The sequence below is a fragment of the Schistocerca gregaria genome, chromosome 2, assembly GCF_023897955.1.
Source record: "Schistocerca gregaria isolate iqSchGreg1 chromosome 2, iqSchGreg1.2, whole genome shotgun sequence".
NCBI lineage: Eukaryota > Metazoa > Arthropoda > Insecta > Orthoptera > Acrididae > Schistocerca > Schistocerca gregaria.
Window position 1 is genome coordinate 774,751,789 of NC_064921.1, and position 21,851 is coordinate 774,773,639.

Below are 21,851 nucleotides of genomic sequence, written 5' to 3' on the forward strand. Positions count from 1 at the left end.
GTTCTTCTCCAGTTGGTTCACACTATGGGGAGGAACAAAAACTGAGAGGAATACCAGCAACCAGCAGGATGGTCTGGCTGAAGTAACCAAGTGCACCGAGAAAGGGAAAGAAGAGAACAGGGGGGAAGGAATGAGAACAGGGAGACAGGGGCACAGGTAAAGGAATGCAGCCCTGGATGGAAGAAAGGAGGGCCTTGAGCCCCTTGGGGGGTTCTTCACAGTTTCAACAATATACGAGTGATAACCATACAGCTTTAATCATCACCTTGTAAACATGTAGTTACGTATGAGGGTCACTCCAAAAGAAATGCACACTATTTTTACTAAAACCAATCTTTTATTCTACATGTTTGAAAGTTTTACAGCATGTAGATACATCTTTAGGAACAATATTTTCATTTCTCCACATAATTTCCATCCCTCTCAACTGCTATCTTGGAACCAGCCCCTGTATACCCAAATGGTAAAATTCTGGACCAACCTGTTGGAGCCACTGTTTGGCAGTGTGCACAAGGGAGTCATCATCTTAAAACCTTATTCCACGAAGAGAGTCTTTCAGTTTACCAAAGTGATGATGGTCACATGGATCCAGGTCAGGACTGTAAGGCGGGTTTTTCACTGATGTCCATCCAAGTTTTGTGATCGCTTCCACGGTTTCATGACTGACATGTGGCTGTGCATTTTCGTGCAACAGCAAAACATCCTGCTTTTGCCGATGAGGTCGAACATGACTCAGTCGAGCTTGAAGTTTCTTCAGTGTCGTCACATACGTATCAGAATTTATGGTGGTTCCACTTGGCATGATGTCCACAAGCAAGAGTCCTTCGGAATCGAAAAACACCATAGCCATAACTTTTCCAGCAGAAGGTGAGGTTTTGAATTTTTTTTTCCTTGGTTGAATTTGCACGATGCCACTCCATTGATTGCCTCTTCGTCTCTGGTGAAAAATGATGGAGCCATGTTTCATCACCTGTCAGAATTCTTCCAAGAAACTCATCACCATTGTCGCATTGTTCCAAAAGTTCGCTGCATACAGTTTTTCTTGTTTTTTCTTGTTTCTTTGTGAGCCACTGTTAACATTGTGGGAACCCACATGGCACAAACCCTTTTTAACACTAGGATTCTGTAAACACTTCCTTCCCCTAACCCAACGTGACAATTCGTTCATTGTGATGCATCTGTCAGCAGTCACCAATTCGTTAACTCTATGTACATTGTCTGGAGTGTGTGCAGTACGAGGCCGGCCGCTGCGAGGACATTCCTCAATATTAGCGTGCCCGCTTTCATCACATAACCTACTTGCCCACCGACTAACTGTACTGTGATCGACAGCAGCATATCCATACACCTTTTTCAACCTCTTGTGGATGTTTCCCACTGTCTTGTTTTCACAGCACAGAAATTCTATGGCAGCACATTGCTTCTGACAAATGTCAAGTGTAGCAGCCATCTTGAAGACATGCTGTGATGGCGGAACTCATGGGAACAGGTTGAACTAAGTTTGAAAACAAGCGGGAAGTTTGTATCTACACACTGTAAAACTTCCACACATGCAGAATGAAAACTATTTTTACAAAAATAGTGTGCACTTCTTTTGGAGCGACCCTCATATTTAATTTGTTGTTAATTTGTAGGTATACCTCTGCAGTCCTAGTAAGTGTTTAAAAGCCTCATGCTACAATATCACAGCAAGGTTCTAGAGGAGTAAAAAGAAAATTGTGCAGCCCATCTCCCCTTTGTCAATAAGCTGTGCCATTTTCTTTTGACTCCTCTGGAAGCATGCTATAATACTGTGGCTTGAGGCTTCCAATGCATACCAGGACTGCAGAGACATATCTGCAAACAAACAACAAATTAAATATGTGACTTCATTTTTACATTCACATGTAATATTGATCAATGCTTGAATATCTACAAAATGTTTATTACTGATCAATAAGAGAACCAGATTCTTAGCCTTTTACTCCAAGATTGCACTAATTCAGTTCATAATTATTTTTATATTGCAGGAGGAGGAGGAGGAGGAGGAGGAGGAGGAGAAGAAGAAGAAGAAGAATACAGGAAGTTAGCACACTGTTGCTTTTAGTCAGTGAATAACCTGTGCTATTTTACCAAATATCTGTCACATCTACCATAAATTAAGAGAGAAATAAAACTAGATTAAAATCTGTTTATAGTGCATGAAGGACTCAAAAGTATCTCTGAAAACTGAAGAAACTCCTATTCTAATAATGATAGCACAAATGCACATTTATGAACCTACCTCTGACTGGCTGCCTGTAGCTGAAGGCACATGCTGCTCAGCATTCATCACTATGCTCTCTCCAACCTCCGGAAATTTGTGCCTCTAAGGATTACCACCACATCATTCTCTCTCTCTTGTCATCTGAAATAAATGAAGCAAGTCACAAATTGGTGTTTTTACACAAAACAGATAAATAAAATTCACATTTTAGTATTCATCTTGTTTCTTACATCTCATTTAAAAAATTAAGCTACACACACACACACACACACACACACATTTCATACCCATCCACCTGATGGTAACGAATATCTACATCTACACCTACATTTATACTCCGCAAGCCACCCAACGGTGTGTGGCGGAGGGCACTTTACGTGCTACTGTCATTACCTCTCTTTCCTGTTCCAGTCTTGTATGGTTCGCGGGAAGAAAGACTGTCTGAAAGCCTCCATGTGCGCTTGAATTTCTCTAATTTTACATTCGTGATCTCCTCGGGAGGTATAAGTAGGGGGCAGCAATACATTCGATACCTCATCCAGAAACGCACCCTCTCGAAACCTGGACAGCAAGCTACACCGCGATGCAGAGTGCCTCTCTTGCAGAGTCTGCCACTTGAGTTTGCTAAAGTCTCCGTAATGCTATCACGGTTACCAAATAACCCTGTGATGAAACGCGCCGCTCTTCTTTGGATCTTCTCTATCTCCTCTGTCAACCCGATCTGAGCAGTCGTCCGAAGAGATGAGCCTAAGACTCCTGATCTTTGGCTTCTAGTGCACTAAAAATAAAGCATTCATTGCTCTGAAGGTGATCGAACACTGGTGTCCTGCTGACCATAGTGTTGTTGAACATCACACTTTTTTTGCCTTCTCCCCAAACAAAGAATCAGCATAAAGGAGCTAGGGGAAGAACTAAATTATGGTTTAATGCTCTGAAATATGAAGGCTACTGAAAGTTTACTGGATAACAACTGCGGGTTGGGGGATTTAGACTTTATCCATCCCAATTAAAGCCTTGTCCTCTAATGTATGCCCTACATCTGTCTCAATAAGTGGCACAGAAGAGATGAGGCAGAAAGGATGGTGAAAGACGAATGAAAAATAAATATCTAACTATGACTCGGTTTTTTACACACAGAGCCTACATAGAAAGCACTGCTGGGACCAAATCATGCAATAAGTGCAATAACATTGGATGCATCTCTCAGTCATTAGACACTGGACCACTGAAATACTCAGCAGACATTTAAAAGTTTCACTCTCTGAGCAACAGCAGTATTAAAAGAGGACCTATAATACTGTTCTCCTCTAGTCAACTGTATGCTGTGATGAACATTCGAGAAGAGTGCCAACAGTCAATGCGTCTCTTGACTGCATCGCTGAAACTCTGAGCAGCACATAGAACAGGGGCCAGAATAGAACAAGGACAGGGAAATTGCAAGATTCAAGAATATGTTCTGTGTTTTAAGGGCCTTTCTTATCTATAGAATCCAGCCAAGGGCTTCTCTTTTGTTACTTCCACACTAAAAACTCTCTCATACAATCCAGTAATCTAAGGATGGCAAAATTGCAGTGACAAGCAATCCCTGTCCCAGTACTCTTAAAGAGTTTCACAGAACAGCACTAACCCACAAACCTATCGACACATGCTCCTAATTCTCAAACAATTCACTAGCCAGCTGTGTTGGAACATCTTCTGTATTGCATAATATTAATCATGCCAGGAAGAGCTTAATCATGTCCTCTACCTGGGCTTCAACTAACTTTCCGTCATGTCTTCAAGTAAGAAACATCCATCCCAAGTCCTTCTCACCTATCCAAATGAGGTATTCCACCACCTCCCCAATCTGTGAAACATTGTGACCTATCTTTATGCAACACCTGCCCCCAATCCCAACCCATACAAGTCACATCCCTGTGGAAGACCAGGCACAAGATCCCCACCATGCACCCAACCAGTATTTCTTATTCCAGTCCTGTCACAAACATATCCTATTTCATCAGGGGAAGGGGTACGTATGAAAGCAGTCATGTCAAATACCACATATGATGTTACTTCCACAGACCCTTTTCCATAGGTGCTACCGTCAACCAGCTGGCCACCCAAATGAATTGTCACTGTCAAAATTCAGCCAATAGCAAAGTTCACTATACAATGGTAGAGCATGCTACTGAACACAAATTGGTTGCCTCCAATGGCTGCTTCACAACACTGGCCTTCTGGAGCCTATCTCCATCCCATATTAGCTTTGCTGAATTGCATAGATGTAAACTGTGCTCACTGTCTTTACAGCATATTGTTTTATCCTGCAATCCCTGTGAAAATAGTCTCTGGTAGAATCACTCCAGTTCATATACCCTCTCTTCCCTCCAGCCTAATTCGCCTCTCCATTAATCTTTAGTTAGCCTATTCTATCTGTGGTATCACTCTTTCTCTGTTCTATGCTGCTCCTATTAACACACTCCTCAGATCAATGCCCGCTATTTTATCAGGTATCATGCGAAACTTCCCAGACCTATACCGGGGCAAGATCAACAGTATCACAACTATACCCAATTCCCTTGTTGCATCTCCCTCCCCTATGAGGTCATACTGGCTCCCTTCCCTCGACTCATTCCATCCCACTCCTTGTTCCTCTCACCCATTCCGTCCAGCACACCCTACACAACAGCTGGACTATAGCACTCTGACAATGAAGCCATGTTTATTTTACTGAAGGACATTGGTTAATCTGTTAGTTCCGACATTGTTCAAAAACTTCATTAAGAGTTCAGACTTCTTTTTTGGCTGTCTACCACTCAATGCCTAACCAGATGATGAGTGGTAATCTTTACTCCTTCCACTGTTGAAAATGAAAAAAAGAAGATAGAAATTTATATAATTGTTACTGGTTAACTCTTAAGTTAAATGCCTGTCCAAATGACCTGACTTGTGATCTAATGCATAGTGTGACCAACAATTTATATCCAAGATACACCTGAACTGGTGAGAGTTTACTTTCACACAAAGCATGTCACATTAGTGTCACTCAAATACAGTATAATTCACTTCCTGCTATGGAGCACTTCTATGTCAGAGAAGTCGCAGGAATGTTTTTTCATTCTATATAACCCCGTATTCACAAGAACAAAAATGTAAGACTATCACATTGCAAAAATCCACTAGGTTTCTCTTTTCCCAGAAGCTAGTTTTCAAACTTTCTTTGAACCCTTTTCAATAATCACTATACAAGGAACATGCACAATAACTAACTCCAATTCAAGATTGCCACAAGTTTCCTCAAGTGAAATTCCCTGATATTTCCCTGCTTTCCAAATAAGTTTTAGCATTTTTCCCTGACGAATTTTGAGATTGATTGACTGATTAATTGAAAGGGTTTGTAGGACCAAATGGCGAGGCAACCTGTCTCGCAATTCCAAATTTACTCACAGAAGAAAGAGGTTGCGCTAAAAGTGGATGGATCCAGTCAGGGGAGTCAAACTATAAAACAAGGAAGTTGAAACACACACAGAGACATAAAAGATTAGACCAAATCTAAAAACTGGTAAAAAATGAGTGGTCTCTCAATGGGAGGAGTGGTTGTGGGGTTCCAGACTGAGAAAACATGAAAAGAGGTCCCAACCACAACCACCCAGCTCTGCTCCAGGAGTAAAGCAAAACCTTATACCTGGAAATAACCGCTTTCACAGAGGAAACTGAGGACCAGTTCCACCATCCATGAATTGTCTACTAATATTAAAATTAAGGAAGCTATACTCAGCATGAAGGCCCAAAAGAAGGACATATTCCACCAATATGTGGGATACTGTCAGGCTGGCTCCACAGTCATATTGCGGGGGGAGTTTCGTTACGCAGGAGGAAACAACGGATGAGCCTGGTACGAGCAATGTGTAGACAGCTAAAGCAGTGGACTCTTTCCGAGAAGAGCAGAAGGAAAAGCACCAAAGCACACTGGTCTCCTTGATTGTGGGGAGTTTATTACTGAGAGCAGTGGTGTACGAGATGTCATTCCACTTTTGGGCAAAGAGAGATTTGACATAGATCTGCATGTCCACAGCTGGAGTTATGAAGCGAATGGAGGGTGAGTATCAGCTTCTCTAGCCAAACGATCAGTCAGCTCATGCCCTGGGATACCCACATGACTTGGGACTCAGAGAAAAAAAAATTGAGCAGGTGTCATGGCCAAGGGAGGAGAGAAGGTCATGGATAGCAGAGACCAAAGGATGACAAGAGCAGCAGGCTGCTCACTGAGTCGGTAGATAGTGAAACACTGTGGAGGGAACCGTGAGTAGCAAAATGGAGGGCCCTGGCAATGGCTAGCAGCTCTGCTGTGAACAACTTCATGATTCCATCAAGAAATGTTGTTCTAAGCCAGTAGGAGATATGAAAGCTTATCTTGCTGTTATCTATCGTCTTAGAACCATCAGTGTAGAAGGTGATAGCATCCGGGAACTCTGCAAGGACAGAACATACAAGACGCCAGGAGACCACAGGGACAACAGGGGCCTTAGGACTCTGGGATAGGTCGGTACTAATCCACAGTCTAGGCACCATCCTGGGGAGGGGGGATAAGAGGAAATACACGGCGTGCATTTCAGTAAGTGGAGATGGAACGGGGGGAAGTGAGATGCATTCAAATTGGCAATCTCAACTGTGCCCATTGATCAGGAAGGAGACATCCCTCACTTGCAAGACAACAGGTACACAGGATGGTCAGGGAATCTACGAATTGTGATAGCATAAGAAACCAAGAGTTGGCTTCATTGTATTTGCATAGGGGCTATCCCCACTTCTGTGAGGAGACTGTCAACAGGACTAAGGGGAAAGGCACCAATAGCCAGACGCATCCCAAAATGGTGAACAGGATCGGGTATTTTCAGACTGGAAAGGAGCTGCTGAGCCATAAACCTTACTTCCATAACCTAGTCTGGACAAGACCAGAGCACATGGTAAAGATGGAGAAGAGTAGCATAGTCTGCACACCAAAATGTGTGGACCAGGAGGCGGACAGCATTCAGCTTCCACATGCATGTAGTCTTCTGGTGGCAAATGTGGGGAAGCCACATCAGCTTTTTATCAAAAATAAGGCCGAAGAAATGGGACTGTGCTGCAACATCGAGGAGCTGGTTGCCTAAGTCAAATTCTGGACTGGGGTGTACTGCGGATCAACAACAAAAATGCATAACTTGCATTTGGGGGGGGGGGGAGGGGGGGGGAGCTGGAAGCTGCGGGGGGTCTGCCAGTATAAACCCCAGAACAGTTGACTGCTGCTGGCAGCTAGAAGGCTACAGAGCTTGGACCAAAACTGTGATGAAGAGCCATATGCCTACAGATAGGAAACAGAGCACCCAGCATTCCTTTTTGTTCTGCTTAACAAAGTAGCAAGTATTAAAATGGAGACGCTTAAAAGCGAGGAGTCTGGTCTGTGAAGGTGGTCCTAGACAGCGACTGCTACGTCCTTGGTCCACCACAGTAATGGTCAACAATGAGGGCGAGCTGTGAACAGGGGGGAAAGCAGTGCCAGCAGCATGAAGAATAGTGGCAGAGATGCCCTGCACGACCCCATCAATGCAGTTCAAGAGAGAGGTGTTGAAGTGCACAGCAGACGTATATGAAGGCCAAATGGCCCTGCGGAATGCCTAATGTGGGGAGAGTGAGATTGTTAGCAGAGAAGGTGCCATGAGCAGCACTGAAGTGTGTAGGGAAACCGTCATTGAAGAGACACAAATCAAAGTCTGTAGTAAGTTGGTCAACAGAAGACCCCTACCCGATGAAGTGGCACTACCCTGTGGCCAGCAAGGTTCTGACAGAACGCCCAATAAACATTGGAGAGAAATCATCACGAAAGTGTGTTTCTTGAAGAGAAAGACAGAATGAATAGTAGGAGGAAAGAAGGCATTGTATTTCTGGGAGGTAATGATAATATCCGTTGCAATTACACTGGATCATCATATGGTGAGAGTCCAGGTGAGACATAAGGAAGCCAAGGGGAGGTCATGCCACTTGGTTGGTGGTCACCACCAACGATGATGAGGTGATACCCATAAAAACTGGATCTGGTTCAGGATGAGGTGGAGGGGGCAAAGCCCACTGTGAAACTGGGCAAGCCTCGTCCTTTGACTTGTGCTGCTTTTTCTTTTCCTTTTAAGGAGGGAGGAGGCATTATCAGTAAGGGAATAGGTGGCAGTGATATCAGGATCAGACAGAGAACAAGTGGCTGCGGGAACCTTGGGGCTAGGGTCTCTCTTCTGGCCTGAAGGTGCAAGCTTACTGTCCTGAGAATGCTGGGGAGAGGTTTTCCAAGACAGAACCCCATCTCTAGCAGGAGCCAGAGAAGAGGACATCTTCCCTGGCCGAGGAGGAGGATGTGGATGAGGAGGAGCAGCACTTCCTGAAGGGGAAGGGTCGGGAGCCACTGAGGGTTAGGGAGGCAGGATGGGGTAAGGGGGAGGGGTGTGCAGGGGAAGATATAACTGAGGCAGATGTAGAGCAGAGATTTACAGGGTGAAGTCTGTCAAACTTCTTCCTCACCTCAAAGTAAGATGGCCAAGGGAGACCTGAATTGGTTTTTTCTTCATGTGCACTGGACAAACTGGTGAGTGGGGAGAATGGACACCAGAGCAGTTTTCACAGTTAGGTGGTAGGGTGCAAGGGCTCCCCATATCAAGAGGGTGGCCACAGTCACCACAGACGGAAATGTCATCGTATTGCAAGGACCTGTGGCCCAACTTGAGGTAATGGAAGCAACGTATGGGAGGTGGAAAGTATGGTTTCATGTTGCATCTTTACACCACTCCTTGACCTTCTTGGGCAGGACATCCCCCTCAAATGCGATGCTGAAAGTGCTAGTGTTTACACAATGGTCCTTAGGGCTTTCTTGAGAACACCGGACAAAATGAATGCCATGTCATTCCAGATTAGCCATGAGTTCTTTATCGAACTGGAGAAGATCCCTGCGGAAAATTACATCCTATGTCATATTGAGTGGTTGGTGACGAGTGATAGTCGTGGGGATGTCTCCTAAATGGTCGCAGGCACAGAGGGAGTCTGAATGACTGGCAGAAGTTGTCTTTATAAGGAGAGAGCCAGATGTCATCTTGCTTAATGACTCAACTTCATCGAACTGGTCCTCAATATGTTCGCCAAAAAAAGGAATTTGGTGGCAGAAAATGTCTCCCATCGGTCCTGATACAGACCAGAAACCATAGATAAGGTTTAGCCCCAAGCCAGCAGGCCTAGCCCTCCTCCCAGGGTGTACCCAAGGAGGGTAAGGCTGGGAAGGCAGAAACAGGAAACAAGACAGAACTATGTTGAGAAATAGATGTGGCCACAGTAGAGTGGCCAGAGATTTTAACCCATTTCATGTGCCGAATGTCTGCCCTGGTACCACCCACTCCGAACAAAGGTTTGCCTTGTGGGCGCCACCCAGTCACAGCAACAGCCACCAGGCAGGACGGCGTTGCCGGGGGTTCTGATGCCCCAAAAAGATAAGCAACCACTCCTCGGCTTGCACAAGGTGTTCACAGTATATATACCAGCTGTGTGATCCCTATGGTGTAAGGGGACTCAGCCAGATGGGTATACATGAGGGTGGTCTGAAAATATCTCGGAAAGGAATGGAAAAAAAAGTACGTACATCACTGAAACTTTTTTTATCCTTGTAAATTAATGCACTTGGTCCAACGATGTTCCAGTGCCTTGATCCCATCTCAAAAATGAGTTTCCTCCAGGCCTGCAAAATAGTTGTCAACACCGGCTATCAATTCTTCCTTTGAAATCAATCTTCGTCCATGAAGAAAATTTTTTAGTTTTGGGAAGAGATGGAAGTCCGACGGAGCCATATCAGGTGAATACAGCAACAACAGCGTGGCAACAATTTTGCCATGGCGATGGCACGTGTAAGGGTGCACAATGTCTTGATAGAAGACGTCTTTCTTCGTTGCTAAACCTGGCCTTCTTTCACGTGTACTTTGTTGCAATTTGTCCAGATGGTCAGCAAAGTATTCTCCAGTAATTCTTTGCCCAGTGGGGAGATAATCTACAAACAGAATCCCCTTCGCATCCTAGAACACTGGTGCCATGACCTTTCCCGCTGAAGGAATTGTCTTTGATTTCTTTGGTTGTGGAAAATCAGCATGTTTCCACTGTTTTGACTGTTGTTTTGTCTCTTGGGTTTAGTAATGCACCCAAGTTTCATCTGTGGTCACAAACCGGCTCAAGAAATATTGTTAGTTTCTCCTAAAACAGACCAAACATTGTTCCGATATGTCCATTTCATGCATTTTTGATCCAGCGTCAAGAGTCGCGGAAACCATCTTGCAGATAATTTTTCATTTCTAATTCTTCAGTTAAAATATGATATACCCTTTCAGATGACATCTGGCAAGCAAGAGAAATTTCACGCACTTTCAATCGGTGATCTTCCATGACCATTTCATGCACTCTGGAATGATTTCTGCAGTAGTGACACATCTTGGTCGACCACTGATCATCATCTAAGCTCTCCCGACAAAATTTAAATTCATTTGTCCACTTGGCAACAGTTGAATATGAAGTAGTAGAGTCCCCAAGTATATTACGGAAATTGGCATGAATGTCCTTTGCTTTCATACCTTTCTTTACAAAGTATTTAATCATTGCTCAAATCTTGATTTTTTCCCATCTTCACAAATCACTATGCAGGCACAACAACAGCGCCACGTCACCACCACAGCTCTCTCCTAAGTGAGCTGACGTGGGACATGTTTACAGGCAAAAATCTAGTGAATATCATGTGAACAATTCATTGTGCTAGCGCTGACCTCTCATGGTGATTCTGAGACCTTTTCAAACCACCATTGTTACAGCCCCACCACACAGACTGGCTACCCAGCTGGTGACCTAGCAAGGAGGCGAAAGGACTTTGGCGGGGAGGTTAGGGTAGGGGGAGAAGGGTGAGGGAATGGAGAGGGAGAGGAGGAACCCAAGCCAAAGACACTAGAGAGGCAGTTCTTCCCCATCTGGCTCACACTATGGATTTCAAATTTGGAAATTGAGATCAAACACCTGAGGGTGACCAAAAAAGAAAAGCCTAAAAGGAGGAGGAAAAGTAACCAACCAAAACCGCAAAATGAAGCAAAGTTATGAGGATTGCCAGGCCGACATAAAGAAGAACATCAAGAGAAGAAGAGGAAGGGCAAAGGGAAAGAAAGAAGGACAGGAAAGGAGAAGGTAGGAGACTGTAAAGCAGCCCAAAAAAGAATAAAGGCTGCAACTGCTCAGGAACCCATGCCCGCCACACTTGTACCCACAAAAGAGACGTGGGCCCCCGGGGGACAGGGGGATGGGGAGGGACAACAATATTTTGAGAACTCAAAGGTAAGTAAAAGACATCAATTGACAAAAAAAGTAAATACTTCTGTATTTCTAAACATGTGAGCAAACATCTTATGAACTAATATCAACAGCTTTTTGAATTAACTGTTTTTAGATGGAGAAATTACTCCAATAAAATAAAAGACATTTGATGATAAAAATACGCATTTCATTGGAGTCACAAGACAGATTTAAATTATCTTCAGAAATAACCTCAGAAAAAAGTAGACCTATTGAAAGAAGTGTATACAGCAGGGAAGAGTTGTGTACACCAACACTATAGGTGACTGGCAATAAAATGTAGGTTCTACTACGTTTGTTATTGTCAGTCATTACCCACTGTATTATACCTACTATTTTACAGGTATTGTGTGGTTTTTCTCTCAAGAAATACATGAGTATGTAGCGTACAAACTACCAGTGACCGTACACAATTTTCTTCCTCTTATCATCCACACTTTCTAATATATAAACTGCTTTCTCAGTGCGAAAATGTACTGAGTCCGTGGATAAATCAGGAAAACCTCCCCCATTACACAACACAAAAACAGACCTGGCCTGCAGGCAGATTGGTGAGACAAGATGCAATGGGCAGGGCCTGCACATTAGTGGGAAATGATGGGCTTCAGCTTAGCAAGCCCAGTCCATTAGAGATACGCATAAAATGGCCTTTAGTTTTCAACCGTCATGGAAGTCCACTGGTGTGGCCAGCTGTTTAGGCATCATAGACACATGTTGAAATGAGACTGTGATGATCAATCCATGCAATAGATAACTTGCATGAATACTCTGAGAATCAATACTAATGAGGATAGGTAGCAACTCACTGTAAAGATGATCACTGAGCTGCAGACAGGCACATAGAAAAGACAATCACACTCTCACAACTAAATTTTTGGCCACAACCTTTGTCAGAAAACAAAAGCACGCACAAATTCACACTCACTCAGACACAGCTCATGTAACATGACCACTGTCTCTGCCCACTGCATCAACAGTCTCTGAGAATCATATCCAAACATATCACCCCTCACACCTCCCTGCCTCTCATAGGCGGCTGCTAGGCTAGCAGCAAGAAGTATGGCAGTACTGACTGCAAGATGAGGGGAGTGGTAGAAAGGGAAGAAGCAGTAAGAATGAGGGAGTAGGGAATCGGCTCACATGCTGTGCCAAGCCAGCAATGATGTGTGACATCTCAGTAAACACACCATTTCATCTACTGAGATAAGCACGAGATTTCTCCAGTATTTCTTTTCCAATTTTCCCTGATATTTACCAGACAAGTTTGAAATTTCCTGACTTCCAGAACCTGTGGCAACCCTGCAATTTCATCAACATTAAAAATACATTGGTATTCAAATTTGTGTTGCTTACAGCCCCCTTTTTTACACACACATATAAATCTCCACATTTGTTTTACTGAATGCAGTACCTCTACTTAAGCTTGTAGATTGATGTTTACATGACAACAACCTGTTCTAATGGTGCGAAAACACTCTTAACCAAGAGTCTCAAGAGCCCTTTTTTTTATTCTACCAATTTGCTGGTATTTTTATTTTATTAACTTCTCCAGACCGGAAAGGAAATTCAAGGATAGTTTTACGACTTACATCATAATGAAGTTTAACTGCCCTTTCTCAGACAACCATCCAACAAGTTTTCCATGTCCTCTCATTAGAAACTTTTATTGAATTATAAGTAGGTGTGAAAGAGACTGCTAGCCTATCTACACAGACACAGGACTTTTTTTAATGTATTGCTCTGGTTGCCTGTCAATAAGAAAAGTTTTGCCACACTTTTATTTTCATTATCACACTGACCTCAATGGTCTTCATGTTTTGATAGTGCTTCATGTTCTTGTTACCCCAATCTTTAAATCTTTCGTTACCAAAAGAAAAGCACACTGAAATCCGATCAATTCAGAGAAATTAAGACTAAAAAAAAAACTACGTTCATATAGTTTGTAGCAGCATCAATAACGGTTGTTTTGGTGTAAGTGGCTTCCTCATACATGGTGGTCAATCTTTCCTTAATGCCTGTATTTGTTCGTGACTGATGAAGTGAATTTTTAAGCGAGTGTGCTTGGTAGACTACGAGTTTTTATAACGTATAATCTCTCTGTATGTTTATGTATGAATGTATTTCAAGCTGTCTTAAAAGGATGATGCCAACACTTATTCAGAATGTGTGAAAAACTTAAAACACATGCAGCACAGACAAAACTTGCTATCAACTCCAAGTTCGAACAGAGGAATGGCTATGTTTCTGTGTAACTTCTGATCATTGTTACGCCAAAGAATAGAAGCTTTTGATGGCAAATTCAAGTAACAGTCAAATCTCTTCTACTGTCAGGCCTACCTACATTTAATACATAAACAGCATACCAAAGTAACTCACTTCAATGCAGTTCAAAGTTCTTAGATAAAAAGTTGTATTTCTGTAGCAGCAATTCAAATGAAAGGAAATTATTACACATTTTTTAACCAACTGTAGTGTTTCCAAGTTTTCAATACAGTTTTTGACCGGTGGACAGAATTTCCATAACATGAGAAATGCAAGTGAGCAAGAATTTTATACCACATTTAACTAACCACAAATAAAATAAATGATTAAAGGTTTACACAAACACACCCTATCATTGTGATAAAACCAGTATTTTGTGAAGCTACCATGACTGTACTGCTGTCAGCACAGCTCTCAAGCAACCATTAGGCAGATGCATCTAGTGGGCAAGACTGCAACTCTTGTCATTCACAATGGTTGGATGAAATAAAATGAACACTAGCTAATAAGGCACCAATATTAACAATTCCGGCACAGTGTGCAGTGAGAATGTTCCTAGTGAGTGATTTTATTTTATTTACATGTCAAGTCCCGTATGACTAAATTGTGGAACAAATTTCCGAGGTCATGGAATGTGCCGGTACTTGAAGTTACAACATAAAAGTAATAATAGATAAAAGTGAAACGTTTATGAACTCAGAAAAAAAAGCCAGTCCATAAGTTTAAGTAAACACAATCAACAATAAAACAAGACCAAGCTTAATTTTTCAAGAAACTCCTCGACAGAACCATGAGGAAACTATTCATGGGAGTACGCAATGTGGTCTATTCACCTAGACCAGACACACAAAAAGCTGTAGCACAAACAGTTGCATGTTTCCATTCTGCATACATTCATATGCTTCTTGTTAACATTAAATATTGGTTTCTGCACATTTCTGTAAATATTTTTAGACACTCTGTCAGGCAAATAAACAAATTACAATTATTACATTACCAGCCGCAACTGCTATCTGCCAAAAATGCTAACTGTACCTTGAGAATGCAGAGCAGTATGACAATTGTGAACAGAAAGCAAGTTATGACCAAGCACTATGTTTTCTCACCCAGGTATAATTGTGTGCGTTCTTGACCATTCATTTATGCTACAGCCTTTTTGACCAACAATATTAAAATGGCTGAGTCACTTATGAGCACTGTCAGCTTATTAAGCACAATGAAAATATCTGCATTTTCCCTTTGCATTCCAAACAGCATGAATTTGAAACCTGCTTCTACTGGAATTTACTATCATCAGAGCATCTTCATCCTCAAAGTTTAGAAGTCCCAAATACTATTTACAGAAATCCATGGTTTTCTGTCTTGAGCATATGTCGCCACAGTTGTACAAGTATTATACCACGTTACAAGTCAAATCAGTTCCATGGGCAATCCTTCAAAAACCTGCTATTCTCTGTAGGTCACGCTTAACAGTGTGGCTATAGCAATTGAGCTGGAGTAAAAAGGTAATTCTACTTCAAATGTACTAATTTTAGGAACCATCCTCACCTGACAATTTTGCTCGCATGTACCCTATAGAAAAGAACTAAGTCGTGAAAAATTTGAGCTCAATGTACAAAAAAATTCAAGGTTTTTGTTTCACTGGAATGAGATTTTACTTGTTTTTAATCTTGCATCTCTCCCCAGAACCAAGTCCCAAGCGACTAGTAAAAAGCACAGGTGACACCAATATATAAGAAAGGTAAAAGAATAGATCCCCAAAATTACAGACCAATATCCCTAACTTCAGCTTGCTGCAGAGTCCTTGAACATATTCTCATTTCGAATATAACAAACTTTCTTGAGACTGAGAAGATTATGTTCATGAATCAGCATGGTTTTAGAAAGCATTGGTCTTGCAAAGCTCAGCTTGCTATTTTCTCACATTATATACAGCGAACTACGGATGAAGGACAACAGGCAGATTCCATATTTCTAGATTTTAAGAAAGCATTTGATATGGTGCTCCATTGCAGCTGTTAACAAAGTTACAGGCATACAGAGTAAGTACACATGTATGTTTGTGGCTCAAAGACTTATTAAGCAATAGAACCCACTACATTGACCTCGATGGCAAATGTTCATCAGAGACAAGGGTATCGTCAGACGTGCCCCGTGGAAGTGTGATAGAACCGTTGTTGTTCTCTATATACGTAAATGATTAGGTGGACAGGGTGGGCAGTTGTTTGCTGATGATACTTTGGTGTACGATAAGTGCTCGAAGTTGAGTGCCTGCAGAAAGATACAAGACAACTTAGACAAAATTTCCAGTTGGCATGATGAATGGTAGCTAGCCCTAAATGTGGAAAAAGTTAATGTGGATGAGTAGGAAGAACAAACCTGTAATGTTCAGATACAGTATTACTAGTGTCCAGCTTGACACAGTCAAGTCATTTAAATATCTGGCCATAATGTTTCAAAGCAGTATGAGGTGAAAACTGTGGTGAAGGCGAACGGTAGACTTCAGTTTATTGGAAGAATTTTACGAAAGAGTGTTCCACCTGTAAAGAAGATTGCTTACAGGACACTGATGTGACCTATTCTTAAGTACTGCTCGAGTGTTTGGGATATGCACCACGTCACATTGAAGAAAGACATCGAAGCAATTCAAAGGAGGGCTGCTAGATTTGTTACTGGTAGTCAAACGCATGTAAGTGTTACGGAGATGTTTCAGGAACTGAAATGGGAATATATGGAGGGAAGATGGCGTTCTTTTCGAGAAACACCACTGAGAAAATTTAGAGAACCGGCATATGAAGCTAACCGATAAAAAATTCTGCTGCTGCCAGCATACATTGTGTATGAGGACCACAAGATAAGATTAAAGAAATCAGAGCTCATGCGGAGACACGTAGACAGTCGTTTTTCCCCCTCGCTCTATTTGCGAGCAGAAAAGAAAATGACTAGTAATAGTAGTAGAAGTAGTACACAGTATCCTCTGGTATGTACCATATAGTGGCTTGCAGTGTATCTATGCAGGTGGAAAGGGAAGGTTGTGTAGACACACTAGATATAATAAAAAAAATTGAGCTTGGAAATTCTACTGTAAGTATTTTTAGTTTATTTTGTGTATTGCAAAAGTTGTGTTGCAACTGTTTCTCAAAATCAAATCAAGTAAATAAAAGGGCTTACAAGCTCTTGAAGCAGCTGTGGGCTAGTTGAAAAAATACCAGAAAATGTGAATTTTTACTAGACCGAGAGTCATGTCCAAGGTCAAGAGTCATGTCCAACATGCCAGAATGAAGTTCACAACAAACTTGCAGTTTAATCATCTCAGAGGATTCCCATTCTGCTGCTGATAAGCATACACAAACTACTGAAAAGTAAACTCAAGTTAGTCAGCTCTTGGTACTTTCCCTGCAAAATGTCAGAAAAATTCAAATCAAGATTCCTGAGGCAACACAGAGTGAAGATTGTCAAGTACACTTTTTACTAAGATTGCTGCTGTTGGTAGGTCTAGGCCAGGTACATTCATAAAACAAAATGCCCATACCATTAATATTACTCATTTTTATTATTAACATCGGTAGCAGTAGTGTTAGAAGAGTACTTAGTATTACTGCTGTTAAGTTCTTTGTATTGTTATTCTCATTGTCATTAAGTAAACTCAAAGCTGGTTTCAAATCATTTTTAATTCTGTTACCATCGTTTTATTATTATTTCGCACATTAAAATTATTACAATTTTTAAACAACTGTGGTGCAAACTGTACTGCATTGTGCAAACTGTGTAGCAATGTAAGAGGGGGCTTGAAGGCCATGACCTGATCCGATTAAAATAAAGAAAGAAAGAAGAAAAAGAAACGTGAGTTTCTTCAAATGCTGAGAAACTACAAATGCTAACAGTTGCTTCAAACAGTTGATAGATAGCCCAAGTGGTTAGAAAAAAAGAAGGGAAAATGCTCTTTCCAATTACATTAAAAAATGGTTTTAACTCTCTTATACAATGACAAATTTAGTTGGTGGTGTCCTGGCAAAAAGAATTATGCCTCTGTTCAAAATGACAGCAAAAACTGCTAGAACAAAAACACCTGATGCTCAATAATCAGAAGGGAATGTGCGTGGCATACCACAATATGGTAAAAAAGTGAGGGGTTTAACAGTTCAGCAGTGGTTACAAACAGACCAAGCAACACCAAGACCAAGAAAATACTAGGTGAAGACTTTCTGAAGGACTTAACATATTATTATCATCATCATCATCATCATCATCATTTGAGGTTGTCAGTCAGTTTATGACAATGCACCAGGCTGAAAGACGTCAAAGGAAACTGAGGGCTCATGATTCAGTTATGCTTATTACTTTTCAGACTTACTCATTTGTAGTACAGGATGATAAGCAGCGTTTTCCTTCAGAGAATAGTACTGAAATATTATATATACCTGCTGAACATTTCACTAGCACCTGTTTTAGTTTGGGGCTCAATACCATCTCAGTGCACGCATTCATAATAAACCAACAGAACACCAGGAAAAAGCCCCACAGTAAACAATTTAACAAATTTTGTGAAGTTCCAGTGATGGCTGAATGCCTTAGGGTAAAAGTTTCAAAATATTTTGTAAATTTGTTTCATCATAATTTTGTTTTTATTTACTGCTGATTGAGATCTTTTTGGCATAAGGTTATGGTGATAGCGTAAGCGACACTGCTAAAAGGTTAGTTGCCCCTGCCTGTTCAAAACATACAATGGGAGATCATATTCTAAAAGCAAAATATATGTTTCACTTCTGTGAACAAAACAGAAAAAACAAAGAGGAATCTGCAAGGCCACGTCAGGAAGAGTGAGTCACAAATACTTCTGCTGTGTCTGGATCATGAGCCAACAGTCACTTTGTCTCTTTATTTGCAAAAGATCAGAGTAAGCAGAGTTTTGACTGACTCTGCTTCATTTATGGCCAAAGCGGGACAAGATACATTAGCATATGAGTCCTATTTGCAAATAAAAAATCTACAACATAGTCAATATGCTGCTTGTTTGTACAAAATTAAATGGTTGACTGAAAGTATCTTTAAAATTTCTGAGTATTATGGGGTTGCTTCATGGATCCATCTGGCCTTACTGCTCGGCTTCACTGGTTACCCTGCCCGACATGACAAATGTCGGGTTCTAAGGGGCCACACCTCGATGATTCTACCGCGCCAACAAACATTTTGTCAAAATGATATGTTTATCCTAGCATGACTATTCCAGTATTTTATGACAAATTTCACTAATTAAACCAACAACAATGTATTTTCATCATGGAACCCTTGAGCTTGGCACCCAAGGCTAATAAACCTACCTTTTAATGAATTCAATTTTTCACTTTCATATAATTTTCCATGTGTTGTCTTTTCTTGTCATATCTTATATTTGAATCAAACTGCATTTCCGTAAATGAAGTGTTACGTGTAAAGTCAAAATGTACAAAATCAACTTCCTCAAATGATTTTTCCACCTTCCATATGATCAAAATCCACTGTGTATAGGCCTGCTGTAAAGTGGAAAAACAATAAACCTTGATGTAGAATTTGTACTCTATGGGTTGACTAACGAATACAACTATTATACATATATTTTTTGGTTTCCTTACGCAAAATGTACTTGCTAAAATGACAAGTTTCTGAACGTGTGACCACAGTATTTCCAAGTTTAGTTTTTGATCTGACTCACAGTGTCTCAAAAATGAACAAAATCTTTTATAGTACAAACACCCCACTCTTTTCAAAATAACAAAAATAAATAAAATTGTAGGTGATAATATTTAGTAGTACATCATCAAATTTTGTAGAAATTTGATGCAAATATTTTAGGTGGTATGTTTGCACATTAATAACATGTAAACTCCAATTAAAATTACTTTGTGACTGACAGGTGGTAATGATGGAATGGGGGGGGGGGGTGAAATATTGCTGGTGTGCAATCAGCTATGCTTCGCAAGAGGTTCCATGTACCTGAGAAACAAGCAACACAGTGAGCATGTGACACTTAGGAAAGAACTACAATTGGCTGGCCCCTACAACCCGATTCACTGAAGCGTCAATAAAAACTACTTGTAACTGGAGTATGCAATACTCGGAAATAACTAAGCTGGAGCTTGGCAGCATTAATAAAAAATTAATTTCTTAGAAGAACGGCAGCCAATAATAGTTGTAAATTTTTTTTTAAAATCAGATGATAGTCACTATTTTTCAATCTTTCATAACCTTGACCTCATGATGCACTCAAATGTTTACAATAGATCATAATATTCACAGTTCACTCAGCCCAAGCCATTGCTAACCTAATTTGAATATATCCATTACATTAATAATTTAACTTCTAAGCCATCTTAAATTTGGACGAAAATGTTGTGGAGCTTGGACTTTCTGGAGCTCACTACTGAAAGCCTGAAAAGCCTTCAATTCTGCTCAAGCTTAAATCTGGAGCCACATAAGGGAAAATTTTAACCCAAATCGGAGTTGGTCAGTTGACACTGATGGCTCACTTGACAGTTTTTATTTTGAATACCAGTGACTATCTGGTGGGCAGATCATCTTCCGATCTAATACGTTTTATAAATTGCTTTTCAGGCAATAGAGTGATGATGCAACAGTAAACAGTAAATTTACTGTAGGCTATACATATTCTCTCAAACATGCACAGCTGATATCCCTATTTTAACATATCTTAACATCATTTATAATCACATAACAACACTATTAAAAAAGTACTGCTCTAATAATTCAACCTTAAATCACAACAAATGCATCTCTCTCTCTCTCTCTCTCACACACACACACACACACACACACACACACACACACACACAAAGAAACCTGCAGTTTAATTATTACACATTTCTTCTGGTTCCTGAGTTCCCAGACACCATATTCCATAGACAATTATTCCATCGCAGTTGCACAAACAAAATAGCAAGTATGACCCCACTAATCATGAAATCCAATGAAACAAAGTTATCTAACTACTTCAATACATGCTGACAAACACTTACCACTCAATTCTTCTTTAAACAAGTTCTTTTAAATCCACACGTTCTGATTTACACACTCTACTATACAGTCCACATAATGCTACCAACTAAAAGAATATTTCATTGAAGTTAAATTATCTATGTTTGTGGCTGGCATGTAAGGAGAAAGTAGATTGTACCACTGAGTTCCAGTTCACAAAACATCAACAAATAATTGGTTCCATCACACATCACTATTCAAATCAGTCACTAGCAGAATCATCTATTTTCATTCCACTAGGTGAGTACACACACACTGCTCTGTTATATATTATGAGATTAAAAAAAAAAAAGAGAACCACTTTGCCGGCTCACTGTCTCGTGTTGTGTAAATCACTTTCACATTTCTTTCCAACACATATCTATAGTAATTTACATACTTGCAGTAACTGTTTTTCTTCTTTACTGTTTTGGTGTCTCGAACACAGTGACATTAATTCATTTTTCTTTTCCCCACTCCTGTCTTATATACTGCTATTTCAAACTTCTTGTAAGGCTCTTCCAGATGCATGTCTGTTATCACAATACCAGCAGACTTCTGGTACAGAGCTGCAACTGTTGTGCTAGTCATCAAAACAAACAAAATTATACACAGCACTCAGTAAAATTGTATAACATTATAACGTGAGAAAAACACATCAAAATTTATTAACAATTCCTTTAAGGACAGCTGGGGTTGACAAAGAGACCACACACAAAATGGGCATACAAACCGTGAACAGAGAAAGTGTTGTTAACATAAAAGATATCTCAATCCAATACAATTAAATACTCACACAAATATATATACACACTGTTACAAAAATACGTATGAATTGTAGCGCACAATTTCGTGCATAGGACTTTATGGAATGGAGGCAAAGTGATAACTTAAATATTGATTGCGTCTAATATAAACCTACTTTAATTAACCGCAACGAGACTGGATAACGCATCAA

At 40.7% G+C, this 21,851-nt stretch overlaps 1 protein-coding gene across 1 annotated transcript in view; it reads right to left on the reverse strand.

Annotated features, from left to right (window-relative positions):
* Positions 1–21,851, reverse strand: part of LOC126335011 (zinc finger protein 808-like) — a 194,395-nt gene that overhangs the window by 171,868 nt on the left and 676 nt on the right. Inside the window, 3 exon segments of the mRNA XM_049997840.1 lie at positions 2,264–2,386; positions 19,204–19,395; positions 20,896–21,476. Of these exon segments, the coding sequence (XP_049853797.1) occupies positions 2,264–2,311 (48 nt within the window). The 5' untranslated portion in view covers positions 2,312–2,386; positions 19,204–19,395; positions 20,896–21,476.